Source organism: Lepidochelys kempii, chromosome 1 (genome assembly GCF_965140285.1).
Source record: "Lepidochelys kempii isolate rLepKem1 chromosome 1, rLepKem1.hap1, whole genome shotgun sequence".
In the NCBI taxonomy this organism is placed as follows: Eukaryota; Metazoa; Chordata; order Testudines; family Cheloniidae; genus Lepidochelys; species Lepidochelys kempii.
Genome location: NC_136380.1, coordinates 334,156,503 through 334,176,729, shown reverse-complemented (window position 1 = coordinate 334,176,729; position 20,227 = coordinate 334,156,503). Strand labels below are relative to the sequence as shown.

The 20,227-nt window shown below is 41.8% G+C and overlaps 1 protein-coding gene across 1 annotated transcript in view; it reads left to right on the top strand.

The window, feature by feature from the left end:
• SEMA3E (semaphorin 3E) overlaps nucleotides 1-14,017 on the top strand; it is a 212,635-nt gene extending 198,618 nt beyond the window's left edge. The window contains exons 14-17 of the mRNA XM_073331893.1: nucleotides 278-444; nucleotides 9,573-9,640; nucleotides 11,775-11,914; nucleotides 13,434-14,017. Of these exons, the coding sequence (XP_073187994.1) occupies nucleotides 278-444; nucleotides 9,573-9,640; nucleotides 11,775-11,914; nucleotides 13,434-13,886 (828 nt within the window). The 3' untranslated portion in view covers nucleotides 13,887-14,017. The remainder of the gene's footprint in view (nucleotides 1-277; nucleotides 445-9,572; nucleotides 9,641-11,774; nucleotides 11,915-13,433) is intronic.
• Nucleotides 14,018-20,227: the final 6,210 nt, after the last annotated feature.

Sequence of the window (20,227 nt, the reverse complement as noted above, 5' to 3'; positions counted from 1 at the left end):
CAAAAGTTAGGAAATACCAGAATTGAGCTTGCCTGTGCAATCTTAATTCTGCCCTTTTCTGCATATGCATTATGTGCGTCCTTTAATTATATGACCACATACAATTATATGACCTGCCTCATACAGTGCACAGGGTAGCTCTCCAAGAGGGCAGAAGGGAATTAAGCGTGCATGGGCAACTGTAAAGCTGGCATTTTCTAAAGTTCAAGTGGCAAATGATCTTGTCTTTTCCTAGTAGATGCTCTGTCCATAACAGTGTGTGCTACATTTTCTACAGCAACAACTGTATGTTGGATCTGAGTCTGCCGTAGCACAAGTGAAGTTCCATCAGTGTGATATGTATGGCACAGCCTGCACTGACTGCTGCCTAGCAAGAGATCCTTACTGTGCTTGGGATGGGATATCCTGTTCTAGATACTATCCCACAGGAATGCAGGCAAAGAGGTGAGAACTGTATTTTGCTACAAAATCCTCTTTGCATAATAATTATTTAAAGAGTTCCTATTGCAACAGAAATGGTTTCCTTTCTCCCCCTCATATAAATAACTGAACAATGATATACTTTAGCTAATGATTTATTAACCCAGCCTTAGGGAATACAGAAGGATAAATGAACATGCTGACATGCACAGATGTTAAGTGCACACACTTCTTAGGAGCTAGACACACTGAGTGTTAAACAAATGTCTGATGTTCCCAATGCTACAGCTTGAAGACACGACTTCATTCTCTACAATGTGCAATAATTTATTTGGATTGTATTTGATGGTGAACTATATAATGCAACAGCCTATAAAAAGAAAGAAAGCAAGCAAATATATTAACAGCCAAATATCATTGTAAGACATATTCAAACAGTGCCTAGATCTCTATCAATATATTGTAATGATTATTACATAAGTCGGCAAAAGGGCATATTATTTATGATACAGTCCTTTCCTTGATTTACTTTTAATTGCTACTTCTGCAAAAACATGCTCATATTTATTAGAACTACAACTTGGCCATTTTCAACAGGTTTCAGAGTAACAGCCGTGTTAGTCTGTATCCGCAAAAAGAAAAGGAGTACTTGTGGCACCTTAGAGACTAACCAATTTATTTGAGCATGAGCTTTCGTGAGCTACAGCTCACTTCATCAGATGCATGCCGTGGAAACTGCAGCAGACTTTATTTATACACAGAGAATATGAAAAAATACCTCCTCCCACCCCACTGTCCTGCTGGTAATAACTTATCTAAAGTGATCATCAGGTGGGCCATTTCCAGCACAAATCCAGGTTTTCTCACCCTCCACCCCCCACACAAATTCACTCTCCTGCTGGTGATAGCCCATCCAAAGTGACAACTCTTTACACAATGTCCATTTCCTGCACAAATCCAGGTTCTCCTGGATTTGTGCAGGAAATGGCCCAACTTTATTATCATGCACATTGTGTAAAGAGTTGTCACTTTGGATGGGCTATCACCGGCAGGAGAGTGAATTTGTGTGGGGGGGTGGAGGGTGAGAAAACCTGGATTTGTGCTGGAAATGGCCCACCTGATGATCACTTTAGATAAGCTATTACCAGCAGGACAGTGGGGTGGGAGGAGGTATTTTTTCATATTCTCTGTGTATAAATAAAGTCTGCTACAGTTTCCACGGCATGCATCCGATGAAGTGAGCTGTAGCTCACGAAAGCTCATGCTCAAATAAATTGGTTAGTCTCTAAGGCACCACAAGTACTCCTTTTCTATTTTCAACAGGGTTACTTTGAATTAATGCAAAGATGTGTTCCTTTTGTACTGAGAGGCTGCTGAAAAAACAGTGAGGATGACGCAGTCCATGATCTCTCCAAATCCACCAGTGCTCTCTTAAAAACAAAACAAAACACAGGCCTATGGTTTTTCTTCATCCACGATATCTCATGCTTGTCCTCCCATGACTCTGGAAGCTTGGTAGTCTCAAACCCATTGCTAACTGTCGCTAGGCAAAATGAATGCTTCTGTGATTTTTGAAAAAGTATGGGAAGAGAATTGGATAGCGCAGTCTTTTGGATAGAATACCTCATAGCCATAAAAGATTCAGCTAAAGAAAGAACCTATCAGAGCATTCTGTCTTTGCAAGATCCAAGTTAAGCTAAGTAGGAATTCCATGACATGTCTACACATTGTATCAGATCCTCCTTGCATAACTCATGGAAGCAGTCCCAATGGAGTAAATGGAGACCACGCACTTGCCTAAAACGAGAAGAATCTGGCTCAGATTGATACAGTCCTGGAAAGTATTGATGGAACACATACATCATCCGTTATATTCTGGGCCAGTGAGCATTGTTCCCTACTGTATAAGCAGGAATTGGATGATCATAATTATATTGCAAATTAGATACTCATCTAATCACGTAAATGCCCTGGAGATTCCTGATTAATCTATTTAACTAGGAACTTGTGTGGTGCAGATAGCCTCATGCTGTCTTGCTAATGCACCTCAACAAGATTCTGGAGGGTCTGTCTCTGGAGACGAGAGAGTAGTTCAATCTCTCCATTCACTGCTGTTAAGTGCTAGCTATGGTAATGGAGGCTTTGTGATGTCCACTATTAACTGGACTTGAGACCACAAACTTACTTCACATGTGGGAGGTCACTGAACAGATAGTAACAACTTTGCTTCACTATCCAGCTGGTTCAGGGTGGAGAGACTGGGCTGCTGGAAAAAGTAGGTCTCGGTAGAGAGTATGGAGCCCTTCACCCTGCACCACCACCACCTTTCAACGCTTCTGGGTAAGATGCGGGTCTGTGGTGGCTGCCTGCATTCTGGAATCGTGCAGAGATGTTGACCAGCTCAGCACTCAGCACCCCAGAAGATGTGTGTTTGAGTTAGGGTTAGCCATGTCTCTGTTCTCCAACTTCCCCCTGCCTTGTGGGTGGAGGGCTGCCTTAGGGAGTAACCAAAGGCACAGCAAAAAACATCAGTAAACACTCATGCCCTTACACATGTGGAATGATTGTGTTTGTTTCTGGCAGCCCCAATGACATCATGCCTCTCTCTGCCATTTTCATGCAGCCCTCCCCTTCCTTGATTTGGTCCTAATGCTAGCCTAGCAGCTTGAATTTGGCCCTGATTGAATGGAAGTGAACACCATATATTTGGGTTGGGTTTGGAATCTTAAAATCAGTCATAATTAATAGTGCAAACTCAAGCAGAAATACGTCTGGGTAGTTAATTCCACCCCTCCTTTAAAACTTAATGAGTGTAAGGCATGAAGTGTGTTTAGACAAACATGAAATAGAAAACCTGCAGGCTACTACATGTTGTTAAGTATGTTGCTAAAGAATGTTGTTACTGCTGCCAGATTGTTCTGGCTGCTCAGTACTTCTGTTCTTGGAGCTCCGGTGCTATCAGCACTAGAAGAGAGTGCAGCCTGCTAATTCAGCAGACCTCAGTGTTATAAAGAAAGAATGACCATAGGCATTGTTTGGTGACAAAGGCACTCAGCCAGGTTTATAGAGCTAAAGGTCCTGGTTTCTAATCCCACAACCATGATAACTACATGGTAACTCCAATTCAACATTGCACTAGAGTGCATTGTTGTTTTTAAGCACATGTGTAAGTCTATGCCTATAGAAAACACTTAAGCATGCGATTAACTGTAAGCATGTATTTAAGTCCTAAAATGGGATTAAACATATGTTTAAAGTTAAATTGATGTTTAAGTGATTTGTAGAATAAGGACCTAAATGCTAACCCCAAAGTCAACATGGTATTAAAAACTAAAATGAGTGAACATGAGTGGCTGGTAAAGAAGGATATTGCTATAATAGTAATCACAGAAACTTGATGGAATGATGACACTCAAGGGTACAAAATAAATAGTAATGACAGAATAGATCATGCTGATGGGGGAGTGGCACTATATGTGAAAGAAAACATGGAGTCAAATTTGTACCAATCTTACATGAATCAAACTGTACAATGTAATCTCTATGGATATAAATTCCATGACCAGGATGGTGATGGTGATTGTGAAATGCTCAGGGAGATTAGACAGGCTATAAAAATAAAAAATCTCAGTAATAATGGGGGATTTCAACTATCCCCATATTGACTGGGTACATGTCACTTCAGGACAGGATGTACAAATAAAATTTCTAGACACCATTAATGTCTGCTTCTTAGAGCAGCTAGTCCTGGAACCCACGAGGGGAAAGGCGATTCTTGATTTAGTCCTAAACAGAGCAAAGGATCTGGTCCAAGAGGTGATTATAGCTGACCTGCTCAGTCATAGTGACCATAATATACTTAAATTTAACATCCTTGTGGTGGTGGGTGAAAAGGACACCAAAGAAACCCACCACAGTAATATTTAACTTCAGAAAGGGGAAACAACAAAAAAATGAGGAAGCTAATTAAATGGAAATTAAAAGGAACAGTCACAAGAGTGAAATGCCTGCAAGCTGCATGGACATTTTTTAAAAACACGATAATAGGGGCTCAAATTAAATGTATACCCAAGGCATCCTTTAAAAATTGGAAGTAAAATCCAACTGAGGAAAATAGAAAAGAGCATAAACTCTGGGATGTCAAGTATAAGAGTATAATTAGGCCGGCCCAAAGGATGTGAGGGAGATTCCCACACCTGAACCATTCTTTTTAGGTGACAAATCTAAGGAACTGTCCCAGATTGAGATGTCTGTAAAGGAGGTTTTGGAACAAATTGAAAAATTAAACAGTAATAAGTCATGAGGACTAGATGGTATTCACCCAAGAGTTCTGAAGGAATTCAAATATGAAATTGAAGAACTACTAACTATGGTATGTAATTATGACGGTGTGTACCAAGCCTTTTGAGGCCCCCTGCTGGAGGCCTCATGGTCGTACCACACCGCCTGGGTGTTCCAGGCTAGACTAGAAAGGCTTAAGGGAAGCAGCCAATCGGCATGCAGCAGGCTTATATAAAAGGAGTTTCAAGGCCTGAGCAAGTCAGGTCCTGGCTGGGACCAGAGGGGCAAGGAACAGTATTTGTTATTGGTCACAGGCAATCAAGAAGAGAATCAGAAGAAGGGCTCTGGTGGGACTTGCATGAAGTGAGAAGGAAGAGGATTTGAGAACTTCAGTCATGAGGTCAGGGTGAAGAGAAGGGGGCTATGTGGGAAAAGGCCCAGGGAATAACAGAATGAAAGTGAAGGAAGCAGTATGGGGCTGCTGTATATGAGGTCCCTGGGCTGGGACCCAGAGTAGTGGGCAGGTCCAGGTCCCCCCACCAGCCAATGCTGGAGTGGCTTAAGCCCCAAAAATGGGATATGACTAGTATAAAAGTCCAATAAAAGGGATTTAAAGGTACCCAGAGACATGACTGAAGACCCTGGTGAGGATAGACTTACAGTTCTGGTGGGACTCTTTACTAATCCCGAAGAAGGGGATAAGTTTCCTATAGAAGCGAGAGCAGAGGTCTGAACTTAAAGGAGCCCAAAAGGGGCAGAAGAGAGAAGGCATCCTCAGGAAGGAGAGGCTGAGTCCATCTTGAGCCAGGGAATTGAATGACTTTACTTCATATTCATTTTGGACTTGAATGCCCAAGAAGCAGTTTATCCATTTTACAACAATGTGACTTGGCCAGAGGACTGAGCTACTGAAGACCCACCTAATGAGGCCAATAACATACAGGAGTTCCAGGACGAGAAAAGGATGCAGCACCACACCCAGCTGACAGAAGGCACTGCCGAGAGGAGAGTGCCCTGTCTCAGTCACCTATTACTTAAAACAGCTTCTGTACCAGATGGCTGGAGAATAGCTACCAAATGCCAATTTTTAAAAAAGGCTCCAGAGGTGATCCTGGCAATTACAGACCAGTAAGCCTAATTTCAATACCAGGCAAATTGGTTGAAACTATAGTAAAGAACATAATTATCAAACACATAGAAGAACATGATTTGTTGGGAAAGGGTCAACACAACTTTTGTAAAGGGAAATCATGCCTCACCAATCTATTAGAATTCTTTGAAGAGGTCAACAAGCATGTGGACAAGTGTTATCCCATGGATAGTGTACTTGGACTTTCAGACAGCTTTTGACAAGGTCCATCACCAAAGGCTCTTAAGCAAACTAAGCAGTCATGGGATAAAAGGGGAGATCTTCTCATGGATCAATAATTGGTAAAAAGACAGCAAACAAAGAGTAGGAATGAATGCTCAGTTTTCACAATGGAAAGCTAAATAGTGATGTCCTGAGGGATTTATACTGGGACCACTGTTGTTCAACATATTCATAAATGATCTGGAAAAAGAGGTAAGCAGTGAGGTGGCAAAGTTTGCAGATGATGCAAAATTACTCAAGATAGTTAAGTCCAAAGTAGACTGCAAAGAGTTACATAGGGATACCACAAAACTAGGGGACTGGGCCACAAAATTCATTGTTGATAAATTCAGATTAATGCACATTGGAAACATAATCCCAGTTATACATACAAAATGATGGGTTCTAAAGTAGCTGTTACCACTCAAGAAAGAGACTTTGGAGTCATCATGGATAGTTTTCTGAAAACATCTGCTCAGTGTGCAATGGCCGTCAAAAAAGCTAACAGAATGTTTGGAACCACGAGGAAATGGATAGATAATAAGACAGAAAATATCAAAATGCCACTGTATAAATCCATGGTACACCTACACCTTCAATCCTGTGTGCAGTTCTGGTTGCCCCATCTCAAAAAAGATATATTATAATTGGAAAAGGTGCAGAGAAGGGTAATTAAAATTATTACTGCTGTGGAACAGCTTCCACATGAGGAAATACAGGGACTATTCAGCTTGGAAAGGAGGCATCTAAGGAGGGATATGCCAGAAGTCTACAAAATCATGAATGGTGTGGAGAAAGTGAATAGTGAAATGTTATTTACTCTTCCACATAACACAAGAACCAGGGTCACCCAATGAAATGAATAGGCCTCAGGTTAAAACAAACAAAAGGAAGTACTTCTTCACACAACGCATAGTCAACCTGTGGAACTCATTGACAGGGATATTGTGAAGGCCAAAACTGTAATTCAAAAAAGAATTAGGTAAGTTCATGGAGGATAGATCCATCAATGGCTATTAGCCAAGATGGTCAGGGATGCAACCCCATGCTTCGAGTGTCCCTAAGCCTCTGACTGTCAAATGCTGTGACTGGATGACAGGATGGATCACTTGATGATTGCCCTGTTCTGTTCATTTCCTTTGAAGCATCTCACATTTGTCACCATCAGAAGACAAGATACTGGGGTAGATGGATGATTGGTCTGACCCAGTGTGGCCATTCTTATGTTCTTATGTTGTAACAATTGGTCTGATGAACTAAAACAAGTGTTTTATTTCATCAGTTTCAAATTATTCTTCTTTTAACATGTTCATATTTTTTCTGAACCATTGTCCTAGCCTTGCAGTCAGGCTTCTCTTACCACAGCTGTCACTCACAATAGCAAAATGTCACCAAACAGATGGATTTGCCTCTTGAATGGGGCAGTGAATAGAGGAAAGTGCTGCAGGGTCATGACTTTCATTAGCCATTAGCCCATGCACTGATTATCATGAGCCAGAGCACAATTCATGTCTTCTGATATCCTATTCACCCAAAAAGAGGCCTCAGAAAAGACTGATGGAGCTCATAACAGAGTTTACAGTCAAGGCCAATGTCTGAAACACTTTATGTATTCACACCTAGGACTAGAGAATCCAAGTCCTTAAAAATGCCCCCCGCTGCCCGGAGTCCTAAATATGCCTTGCTAGAGGATACTTTATTCACCCTTCTCAGACTCTTAATTGTGGGTATCGAGAGGCGCAGCTGCCATCTTAATGTCCAAGTAAGAACCACCATGGCAAGATAAAAAAGGTCACATGATTATGACAAAATTCCAGATTTCATTTAATAAAAACAACGTAAGGTTCTAGTCCTCATGACTGTGAAGAAAAACTTGAAAATATAAACCCAGCATAATTAGCGGTGAGATGTCTTCCAGGAGTCCGCAGAGAGCCTGGAACAATAGTTGATCTGCCCCATATAATTCTGAGACCTACCAAGAGCAGGTTCCTCCATGTGTGATGATAGGATCAGAACTCCTACCTAGATTCCATCATCATAAAGCAACTTCCCTAACACCTCCCCATCCCCAGCTTAAAAATTCAACACGTATGGTATTCCATTGGCCAGCTCCTCAGCTGGTGTATAGCAGTCGAGCTCTAATGAAGTCAGTGCAGCTGTGCTGATTGACACCCACTGAGGGTTTGGTCCCCTGTGTCCTGGTGGCAGGAAGAACTGTGTTAATTACTGATATTATTTAAATAAGAAAAAAGTCATTAGGTTTGGCTTATTTCTGCTATACATTGTATAGAGTAGGTACACACATGAATACGAAAATAATTGTGCTCTAGGAGGTTCGCCATGTTGTCTGTTCCTTTTAATCAGCTGTTCAGCCTTGCATATGCAAGACTGATAGTTCTGTATAATTTATGCAACCATAGGAAAATTATCCTGAGTTCCAACTATAAATTTTAGGACTCAAAATTCTGCATCTGACAAGGTGGTAAACTCAGCTTCCTGATACTTTCTTTCTTAGCAACTAGCTTTAATCTTATTTATCGTTATGGTCAGAGAACAAAATGTTTAAAATAATAACATCCTTCTTGTTGGTATCCATCGGAGAGTTAGGCATTTGCATTTATTTTCCATAGTTTTGTAAATACCTTGTTTTCAAAAACTGAGAGAGTATTGTCTAGTGGTTGGAGCCAGGATTCCTGGGTTCTTGTCTCAGCTCTGCCAGTGACTCAATAGATAGCCTAGGGCAAGTCACCTCCTGTGCCTCAATTTCCCCTTTGGTAAAATGGGAATTATAATACCAATTATGTAGAAGCATTGGGAGGCTAAAGTGATGTTTGTAGAGTATTTTAAGTTCCTCAAGTGAAAGGAGTTATAAGAGAGCTAATAAAAATACCCCTCCACACAGACTGTAAACTGTGAAAGACTCAAAACAACTTTTCTGCTAAATATTGTCGTGTGTGCGTGTGTGTGCGGCCAGTAAATTCAACCACTTAGGAATTCCCCTGCCTATGGGAATACCCAGTTACTGTTGAGTTGCTATAACAGCTTCTATCACAGGGTCTCTAGGGCTCTGGGATACAGGGCATAGTTAAAGGAAGAGAATGTTTACAAGATACAGCAGCTTTCATGCTGCTCCAGATTTTGCCAGGGACCAGAATGGCGAACACAAAGAAAGCTTACAGCTGCCCCGGTCTCCTTTCCCCTAAACTAGCGCCGTATTGGTCCAAAGTATCTGGTTTCAGTATCTATGGATTGAGTCAAATGTACATGTCTGAGACTTTCTTTTAGACACATCAGATTTCTACAGAAAGTCTCCTCCTGCAGGCATCTGAGCACCTTCAGTTTAAGTGGAGGAAAACAATACTGGTGTATGAACTTAACTCCACACAGTGATAGTGCTGGCCAATATTTCAGCAGGAAGATCTAGTTCCCTGAATTTCTAATGATTCCAACTTTTGTGTAAAAGGTCAACAGTCCACAAGTTAAGCATATTTCTTAAAACAATTCCATTTTTTTCCCCCAGACGTTTCCGCAGACAAGACGTTCGACATGGAAATGCAGCTCAGCAGTGCTTTGGCCAGCAGTTCATTGGTAATCCGCACACAGTGCAGCAGAATGCTAGTGAATGCCTAGAGCAAACAGTATGGCTTTTACACAGGAGAAACATCAAGGGCTGAGTCTGACCTCAGTTACACAGTTTTTATACTGATGTAACTCTCATGATTTCAGTGGAATTACTCCTGATTTACACCCTTGACATTAGAAGCACACTGTAAGGACCAAGATCCCAAAGCAGGAAAGCTTTCCTATTCAAGATGGTGCTTAACCATGTACTGTGCTTAAGTCCCATTGGATTCAATGAGACTTAAGAGCATGCTAAAGTGCTGTCCTAAATAGGGATGGACTTGCATGCATGCTTAAATGCTCTTCTGAACCGCAGCTCAAATCATGCAACATGCTCAGTGCTCTCACATCCCATTAATTTCAACTACTGCTACTGTGGGCAGTGTAAAAACGTAGATAGGTAGCAGCTGCCAGGGTGTGCTGAGATTCTCGCCAGATTAGGCCCAATAAATCTAAAGAAAAAAAATCAAAGATCAGGGGTTTCTCTGTGACAGATGTTTCTCCAGAGAATTTTTTGCTGAAATGTATTTTTCCGCAGGATGGATTAGAATTTGAAAGGGAAATATTTCAAAGATGAAATATTTGTTAAGTTTGCCCTTGGACATTTCATACCATCCATTTTCAGCAGGATAGCTTAATGCATTTCTGCTGGAAAAAAATAAAGGACATCTATGGCCCACTGTGACGCTTAACTGCAAAACTGCATGCAATGAAGATTGTAGATTTGATTGAGAACTACACTAGGAACCTCACAATAGAGCACAGCAAATGTAAATAAAGAGAGAGAGAGAAATCATAATGGTTATTAATTCCCAGGCTTCTGGACCAGAAACTGATCATGAGTTGGTATCAGGAAAATAATTGCCCTATACTCCACTCCTCTCATAGTGCTATAAGAAAATGAACTAGAAAGACTGCTGCCCTGTTCCACTATAGCACCTCCTTTGTCTGTTCCACCATGGATTTTGTTATACATAGGAGCCTGCAACTGACTCTTGGTTAGTCACATTCAAATGAAATTTTTAGTAACATTTGGATGGCAAAGCTATACACTTGTACTTTCTGTGCATGTGTTGTAGAGATCTGCTGTAGAGCTGACCTGGGAATGGTTTTTCCATCCCATGAATATTTTTGCGAGTTCAAAATGTTTTCTTATCTTGAAGTAAAGAAAAAAATTGACATCTCAAAAATACTTGCAGTCTGAAAAATTATGTTTTTCTTTTGTATTTTGGATCAATTGAAACAGTTTGTTTTGATAATTTTGGAATGTTTTGTTTTGATTTTGATCTCTCACCCCACACCCCCAAACTTTCTTACAGTCTAATTAGCCTGTATTTTGAAACACAACATTGCTTTGAACCAGAATTTTTTGTTTTGAAAATGTTGAAATGAAACATTTTGACAATTGGGATCTTTTTCCTTGACAGAAAATTAATCAAACCTGACATGGTTTCGTGGACAGTTTGGTTTCGATGAATCAACATTTTTAGTTAAAAAGAAAAAAAAGCCTATCATCAAAAAATTCCCAACCAGCTCTAAGCTGTACAAATTCTGGGCACGCCATACAAAACAGTTTAGATGTTCATAGGTTTTGAGCGTTTGATCATGTAACATACTAAGAAATCTGATCCCAATCCTGCAAAATAATTTATCCCATGCTTGCTGTCAAGCATGTAAGTAGTCTTATTGGTGTCATTGACTTAAAATTAAACACGTGCATATGTACTTTGCTGGATGGATGCCAGAGTGCTTAGCACTTTGCAGGGTCAAGCCCTACAGACACAAGCACAATCACAACCACCTGACATGCAGTACTTTGGTAGGCTACTTCACCTTAGGGCTGGATCCTGTGAGATCCTGAGGTGAGCCAGGCCTTCCATTCCTCCTCGAGAGAGTGGGAGCAGAGGGTGCTCCACAGTTCCCAGGATAAGGCCAAAATTTCAAAATCACTACCTGGAGGGCTATGGGTCAAATTCCATTCTAAAGGTGAACATCAAAAGAGTCCTTAAAAAGCCCAAAGGAAACGTGCTTAACGAAAAGGGTAGCATTTATTTTAGTTACACAACTGGCAAATAAATAAGAATCTTACTTTCCTTCACAGGAGAAGCCCTGGAGAAGACTGAAGAACAGATAGTATATGGAATAGAGTACAACAGCACTCTTCTGGAGTGTACCCCCAGAACTTTACAAGCGAAAGTGATCTGGTTTGTGCAGCGAGCCCACGAAGCCAGGAAGGAGGAGGTAATTTCCCATATAATTCTAGTTATACCATGTTTATAAAAAGGGTCGGTCATATTAGGGATCTTACAGGTAAATGAGCCGTCAGTGAAACAGCTGGTACCAGTTGGTGGAATTTACAAAGATTCATAGATTTTTAAGGGCAATTGGGAACACTATGATTATCTAGTCTGACTTCCTGCATAAACAGGCCATGGCATTTTACTCAGTGATTCCTGCATCAATACCAGTTTGTTGAATGAGAGAATAGGTTTTAGAAGTGCATCCACCAGTGGCTCGCAAGTCTTTCATTTGGGGAGACTTATATGCACATGCCAGAAGCTCCCTAGAAGTGGAGGGACCACCAGTCCCCAGACAGTCGCCCCACCCCCCGAGGCCCCATCTCCTCCCTTGAGCCCCCCCACTCCTCTTCACCTCCTCCCCTAAGGCCCCCCCACCCACGTCTCCTCTTTGCCTCTTCTGCTGAGGCCCACCCACCTGCCCGCTCGCTCACTCCTCTCCGCTTCTTCCCCCAAGGTCCCCCACCCACCCACAGCTTGCTCCTCTCCCCCCAAGGTCCTCCCCCGCCCACTGGCCACTCGCTCCTCTCCATGCCAGAGAGGAGCGAGCAGGGGGTGGGGTAGGCTTCAGGGAAGAGGCTGAGTGGGAGCGGGGCCCTGGGGCAGAGAATAGTTGGGGTAACAGTGACTCCCCCCCCCGCACGCTTCTGGGGACCTTTGCCTCCAGCACTCCGAAGGTGGTGGGCCAGCGTGCCTCCAAAGGGAGGTGACCCATGCCACATCCACAGCATTTGCCCTCCTGCATGGCCAGCCTTTTTTGGAGAGTCTTAGCCTCCCTCAGCTTCTTATACGCACCACCCATGAGTCCGTTTCAATCTTCTTTTAAAATTTCAGAGTAATGGAGAATCTACCACATCCCTTTGCAAATGATTCCAATGACGACTGTCTATCACTGTTATCAATTTGCACCTTATTTCCAGTTTGAATTGTCTAGCTTCAACTTCCAACTATTAGTTCTTATTATTCTTTTGTATACTAGTTTAAAACTTTATTCCACCATCAGATATCGGCCTTACAGGTTGTGATCAGTGCTATCGATCTTAGTTACTTATACGGTCCCTGTTAAAATTTTCAGTGTATTGATCCTCACGAGACCTCTGTAGTGTAGGGAAGTGCCATTTTTCCCAGAGGGAAACGAGGCACAGAGAGACGAAGTGACTTGCCAGTTCTCACATAAAAGGCCTATAGCGGGCCAGTAAATTGAACCCAGGTTCCTAATGTCCTATGCCAGCACTGTCACCACATAACCTCCTCCCTCCTGCAATAAACGTAACCCTGTATGTGCTTGGAAAAGGCATGTTACAGCATCTTAGATTTATGTCCTGTAAATACTCACTGCTGAATTTGTAGCCAAGTCCCTACAGTACATTTTAAAATGATTGCACTGCTGTTTCTAATGCAGTACTAATCTTGTACTTACTGTGACTGCATTGATAATACAGTGTCATTGGCTCATTTCTCAGGTGAAGACAGATGACAGAATTGTCAAAATGGACCTTGGCCTCTTATTCTTAAGGCTGCACAGGCTGGATGCCGGGACCTATTTTTGTCAGACTGTGGAACACAGCATTGTTCATACAGTCAGAAAAATCACGCTGGAGGTAGTGGAGGAAGAGCGTATAGATGAAATGTTCAATAAAGACTATGAGGAGGACATACCTCACAAAATGCCATGCCCAGTGCAGAGCAGCATTCCTCAGGGATCGAAGCCGTGGTACAAGGAATTTCTGCAGCTAATAGGGTACAGCAACTTCCAGAGGGTCGAGGAGTATTGCGAAAAGGTGTGGTGCACGGATAAGAGGAGGAAAAAGCTGAAAATGTCCCCGTCCAAGTGGAAGTACGCCAACCCACAAGAGAAGAAGGCACGCATTAGGCCGGAGCATTACCGCCACCCCAGGAATGTAGTTGGCTCTTGATGGACAAAATGGATCCATTATTTTTGGGAGAATTTTTATTTGGACCTAAGGAATAGGGAGAAATCAGTCTTGGGTTTGGTAACTGACACAGGTTTTTTATATATATATATATATATATATATATATATATATATATATACATATATATAAAATAATGGGACTGAAAACAGAAAAGTGTTCTGTTAAGTTATAGCTTATACTCATGATGACTGTCTAGAGGTAATTTAAAAAAAATCTACTTAATTAGCTGTTTCTAAATAGGTCATTGCATTCAGAGTTTTCCATTTAAGGAGAACATGACAATCATTGTGCTTTAGTCAATTTCCCATGTGGAGCATGCTTCTGCTGTATATTCTTGCATATTAAGGAAATTTTAAAGTAAACTCATATAGTTAAGCATTGACAAGCAGAAGAAAAATTTGATGTATAATTTCCTTTGGTTTCACAAATGTCCTATTGCTTCTAAAAGCAGCACATTGCAAGATCTTAGCTTTCACTTGTGGCCTGTTTGCTTGTATTCGTAAGAGCCACAAGTTTTGTTAGTGTGGTGTACTCTTATTTCTAAAGATGTTGAAGAGGAATCTTATTTACTTCCCATCATTGCTTGTCTTTACCAGTAATTTATGAAGCACAGTGTACTACTATCACAACTAAATAGTACTGCCTTGTAACTTGATGTAAGTCAAATGCATGCGGAGAACAAAAACAGAATGAAGTTCTTCAGTGTAACTTTCTGTAAGACCTTGGAGTAATAGGTTAGTGAGAGTGTAAATCATGGTTATAGTAATGGACTGTTGGCTCAGTAGATATAAGATTTATAAGAATGCCCTCTTGTGGCAAAAGAGAATATTTCCTTACATTGCTGTTACGTTTTCTCCAGAAATTTATATACTTGAGTGTTATCCACAGTCTCCTGATTTGCAGCCTAGCTGTTAGTGCCACAGCCTTTCTACTGCATGTGCTGAAATCTCAACTATTTCAAACACAGGGTTAGAAATTACTTGTACTGGGGAATAGAGTTTAAAGAAATAAGCAACATATTAAGGTATTCAATGTAATATGTTTTTGGTGCAGCAAATACTGGTGAAAGAGGCAGATCGTGAAAACAACTTTATTTGTATAGTCACATGGTCGGATTTACCTGATATGGAATCTCTTCTTAGCACAGCTATTTTGCTGAACTTGTGAATTCTAGGGATGTGGGATCAAAAGAATAAGAAATCACTTACCACCTAGAATTTTCAGAGTATCACTGAAAAAAAATACAAAGCTTTCATTTTATTTTTGATTTTCATATTTTTCTTAAAAGTGTAGCACATTTTAGCACGAAGAGTCACAGGAGAACTCGGATGTGAACATGTGAATTAGAACTAAAAAAGATTGGAAATAAAAAGCGCTACTGTTGTGATATAAAAATATGAATCACAAATAGCACAGTTGGAAAACTCTAGCTGAGTGTGAGTTCTGCAGGATCCTTTCCCGTCGGCTGAGATGGGTTCTAGTGTGTGAATGATTACATCCCAATTGTGTGGCACCACTAGATAAATCAAGTGCTTCAGTCAGTACATGACCCCAACCGTAATGAATAGCCCCAAGTCTGTAAAATTGGGCTGTCTCATAATTTTGAGGTAACCAAACATATATTTCAGGGCTGTTCCACTTAACAGGTTCATATACAACTCTCATTCCACCTTCAACTTTTAATCAAGAAACGGTGTCTGGGATTAACGTTCTGGGACACACAGATTTGTTATTAACCTAGCAGTCCTGTTATGAACCTAACACTGGAATGGAGGTCATTGCTGTGCACTCCAGTGTCTCTAAGACACACTGTATGTTGAACAAACAAAACAGTGTGTCTGAGAGAAGGCAGTTGCTGGGATCAGAGTCTAAGCTAGCATTGGAGTGAGCTCAACTTGGATCTTATCTCTTCAAAAGCATCATTTGCTCGGAGCAGAGAGTGTCTTGGTACTCAGAGGGATGCTGTTTGCAACTTGCCAGTCAACAGAAGCAAAAGGAGAAGCAGGATTTCATATTGTATCAATCACACAGATAGATAAACCTCTCTAGCTTCTAGTTATTTTAAGTAGGCTGTAGTTTATCTAAGAGTTCGCATGGCACATAGCTAGAGGGGCTGGCTCAGTGATCCAGTGGCAAAGGCAATGAGGAGATCAGAGCTTTCTGCTCCCTTGACCAGGAGAAGCAGAGAACGTTATGTACAGCTGCTTTGGGAGAGGGAACATCTTGTAGCCACACCCTTTTGCTGATGCTGTGTATGGTGTGAACACCCAGTGCAGGAAGCATCAGATGAACTCCTTCAGCAATGCCAGTTTGGGCCTGAAGAGGCTTTACTCCAGTTAGGATCATATATATTGCTACAGGTTTAGCACTGAAGTCTACAAAGTAGGGGAGGAGAACATATATACCCATAGGCATCCCTACCTATTACTTACCTCCTCTTAATTAGCTCAGCAAAATCTGACTGGCATACACATACCATCTGACTCCCGCTCGGGGTAAATTATTAGAACCCCACTGAAGTTCTCCAGCGGCAGGCTGGTAGTAGGTTGCTCGACATTTAAGAGTAGTGAGTAAAGAAATGAAAAATACTAATAGGAGAGATCCCCTAGGCTAGCAGGAAATATAAATTCCCTCCTCCTCACCCCAGGTATTACTGGACATAAAGGCATTCGGGTCTTCCAAGTGAAAAATAATCTCAAGCAATTCATAGATTGGGGGTTGGGGAAGATGCATGGTGTCTGTCACGGCAGAGATACATTTGTGTTATAGGCATATAATGAGGGTTCTTTATTCAGGCCACTGGACTTGAACAGCCTTTGGAGTTATCCCAAGCTCTCTAGCTCTCAGAAGAACTAAACAGAGCCTGTCCAGTGACACCACATCTCCCCAAGTCTTGGTCTAAACTGAATCATCATAGAACATGTTTGCTCCACTACTGGGGTATCCATAGAATCTACAGCCCTTTAAGGGTGATGTTGGCATTTTCATTAATTTGTTGTCAACCATCTCAGTGCTAAAGGCTTATGCCAGATACAGTACCTCATAGTGACAGAAATAACAGATTCTCTGTCACTCTGAGGAAACTAACTCAATTATGTGTATATATAATTCTCTGAGATTATAGATGGAAACCAGGTGATCCACAAACCAGAATTTGTGTTTCAACACAATATATTTTTGATAGTTTCCTTTCCCAATGTTAGTTAAATGTTGAGAATCATCTTAAATTCTTAGCTTGTTCAGGGCCAGTTTGAGGATCTTTCAACCTTCATCATTAGTAGTGACTGTAACAACTCCTAAAACTTGGTTAAACATAAGATCACCTTTAAAATTATTATGACGACTGCAGAAGAAGAGCACGTGTGACAATAGTGCATTTGAGTCAGATATGCATTTTTCTGCACAGAGGTGCTTTTATAGTAGGCAATGTTATTTAAAATGCTTCTTTGTGTATATACGGGGTGGCATTGTGTGTATCTTTTCATTATGGATTTGATGTATTTTGTATGTGCATGAAGTGGCTTAATTATATCATGAAGTACAGTACAATATTTGGGTGATATAATCTGTATGGCTTCCTGTTATTTATTTCGGAGTATGTGGAGCAGTATTTATTTTCACTGATCACCCAGTGGATATATTATCTCCCATCAATTTCTAGTGTGGATCGCACATTTCTGAGGGCAGAATTTCGTAAACAACAGACGGGAGGATTATAATCTGTAGCCGTTCACTGAGAGGTAACATGAGTTAGTGGACAAGGAACTAGAGGGCTCGTCTACACTAGAATTGCTATCGCTGTGCCGCTATAGTGCTGCTAGTGAAGATGCTCTATGCTGACTGAAGAGAGCTCTCCCATTGGCCTAATTACTCCAGCTCCCCGAGCGGCGGTAGCTGTGTTGGCAAGAGAGTGTCTCCCGCCGACATAGCACTGTCCACACCGGCGCTTAGGTTGGTGTAATTTACATCGCTCGGGGTAGAGGGGTGGCTTTTCCACCCCCCTGAGCAAATTAAGTTATACCAAAGTAAGCGCTAGTATGTTCAAGCCGTGAGGACTCAGTAGGCCTGGGCTCTGACGCTGACCTACTGTGTTACCTTGACAGGTCACTTCACAGCTCTGTGTCTCTGTTTCCCCTCCTGCTGGTTTTCTCTCTTGTCATCTTAGTCCCTGGTCCGGCAGTTTGTTGCAAGAGGCACTTAGAGAGTAATCTCTTTGGGACAGGAGCTGTCTCCCGCTATATGTATGTACAGCTCCTAGTATGATGTGGCCCTGATCTTAGGGCTTCAAGGCACCACTCCAATACAAATAATAATTATTATTATTGCTCTAAAACTTTTTGTTATGGTGAAGGGGCAAGGGTGCAGAAGATTGGCGAGGAGCTAAGTGGTGGACTGCGTACGTGACTGGATGTAAGCGGACGATGCAGGCTGTTTCAATGAACTTTGTCCGACAGACCCTGCCAAAAGACATTGTAGCATAGCTCAGCATATTTTTGCCTGTAAACAAGTTAGTTTATGTAATAAACATAAATCATACATATAAGAATGTAACCAGCTATTGACCCCATGTAATCCCGAGATAAGCGCAGAGATTATAGTGCCGCAGAGGACTCCCCCTCAGCGGAGTCCTGCCTGGTCAGCTGTCCCCAACGGCCAGAGTCCCCTGCAGCCCCTCCCACGCATCCTAGGGGCTCCCCGTGCAGATTGGAGCACAAGTTCTTCCTTCCTTCCTTCAATAAAGTGTAGTTTACTATTCTTAGGCCTGAGTGTCCTCCTTTCACTGGTATCTCCCCCCTGCAGCCCTTGCGGGCATATATGGGACCTCTGTCTTGTATACCTCAACATAGGCCTTAAGACTCCCTAACTTTTCTGTAGTAAAGAAATGTTTCTTTTATGTAGTCCAAATTTGTGAAAGAAACAATACACACACATACATAGAAATGTGTGGACCTTCATTTGGTTGAACAGATGAGTCATTTTGAAATGCCACACAGATTATCTTCCAGGGTAATTAATATACTGGGGGAGCTGTATTTTTATTAGTATTATTTTGGAGAAAAAAATCAATTTTCTGTCCTTGAAAAAGTAGTGAACTCATTTCCTTTGGGGAAAAACAAATCCATGAATATCCTCATTCAACCCAAGAGCAGTGAAGTTGGCGTTATTTATGCCGCCTCATGTCTCTAGGTCCAGAAGTTACACATACTCTTCAAAGCTGCCCTGTCCAGATAAGAGGCACTGTAAGTGAGCTTTTTTACATTTGTGACCTAGCAGGATGTTTGTTATTCCCATCACCCCTGTGAGTCCATTTCTGTTCACCAAACTGCTGTTTTCTTTCGAGATTTTAAAGAGCCAGAGGGAGGATTCCTGTTCATTTACCACCAGTAGTTGGTGCAAATCAAGCTGTGATTGGCAAGTCTTGTTTTTTAAGTGATTTTTTTTCCTTTGATGAAATACTTTGCCTGAATAATACTGTAATGTTGCAAAACTGGAACGTCTGACAGGCTCATGATGCATCAAGTACGAATACTACCAGCTATCATTATTTAAAACAAGGAGTTAATCAGTGTTTCATAGTGTCTCAGGCCCCAGTCCTCCAACTAAACCCACACCCACAAACCCTGGTGTCCAGACAGACCACTGTTGCAGTCTGGCCTGCGAAGACATTATTGCCCCTCCAGACCAATGCAGAGTATAATACTATAGCTTAGATTGCAAAACACTCTGTTATACAAGGATGTACAGAACATTAACCCGCTATTGCCTTGTGCTCAGAGGTCTCTAAAGTCAGTGGGGCTGTTCATGGGTGCAGAGGTCAGCCAACATGAACCCAGCTGCAGGATTGGGACCTTAAAGGCCAGTGGTTTAAGGCCCCAGTAGGCACTAGTATTGCAAGCAGGGCTCCCTTTTACCTACAGGGATCCTGTAACAGGGTGCTTGCCATGAGGTCCTGAGCCAGCCCTCTGTTAGCCCAGCTCCAGTTAAGAAGCATTGATTGCAGCTGGTTGAGTATGCCACACCTAATTGGATAGAAGAGACACACCTGCAGGCCTCATTAGCCAGGGGGCTATATAGGGCTGATAGGAAGGCAGTAAATGAAGGGGTAGCAGCAACAAACAACAACAGCAAGAGAGGAGCTAAGGGCTGTGCAGCCCTGCTGGCCGGAGAAGCTAGCTGTTGTCCAGGTTGCGGTCTGTAAATAGAAGGTGGTGGGAGCTGACACTGTATCTAAAAGGCATTGGTGATTGCACTCAGAAGAGGTCTCTGGCTGAATTGTTGCGAGGACATGTGAACTCCTTACTACAGAGCCTCACTGAGTT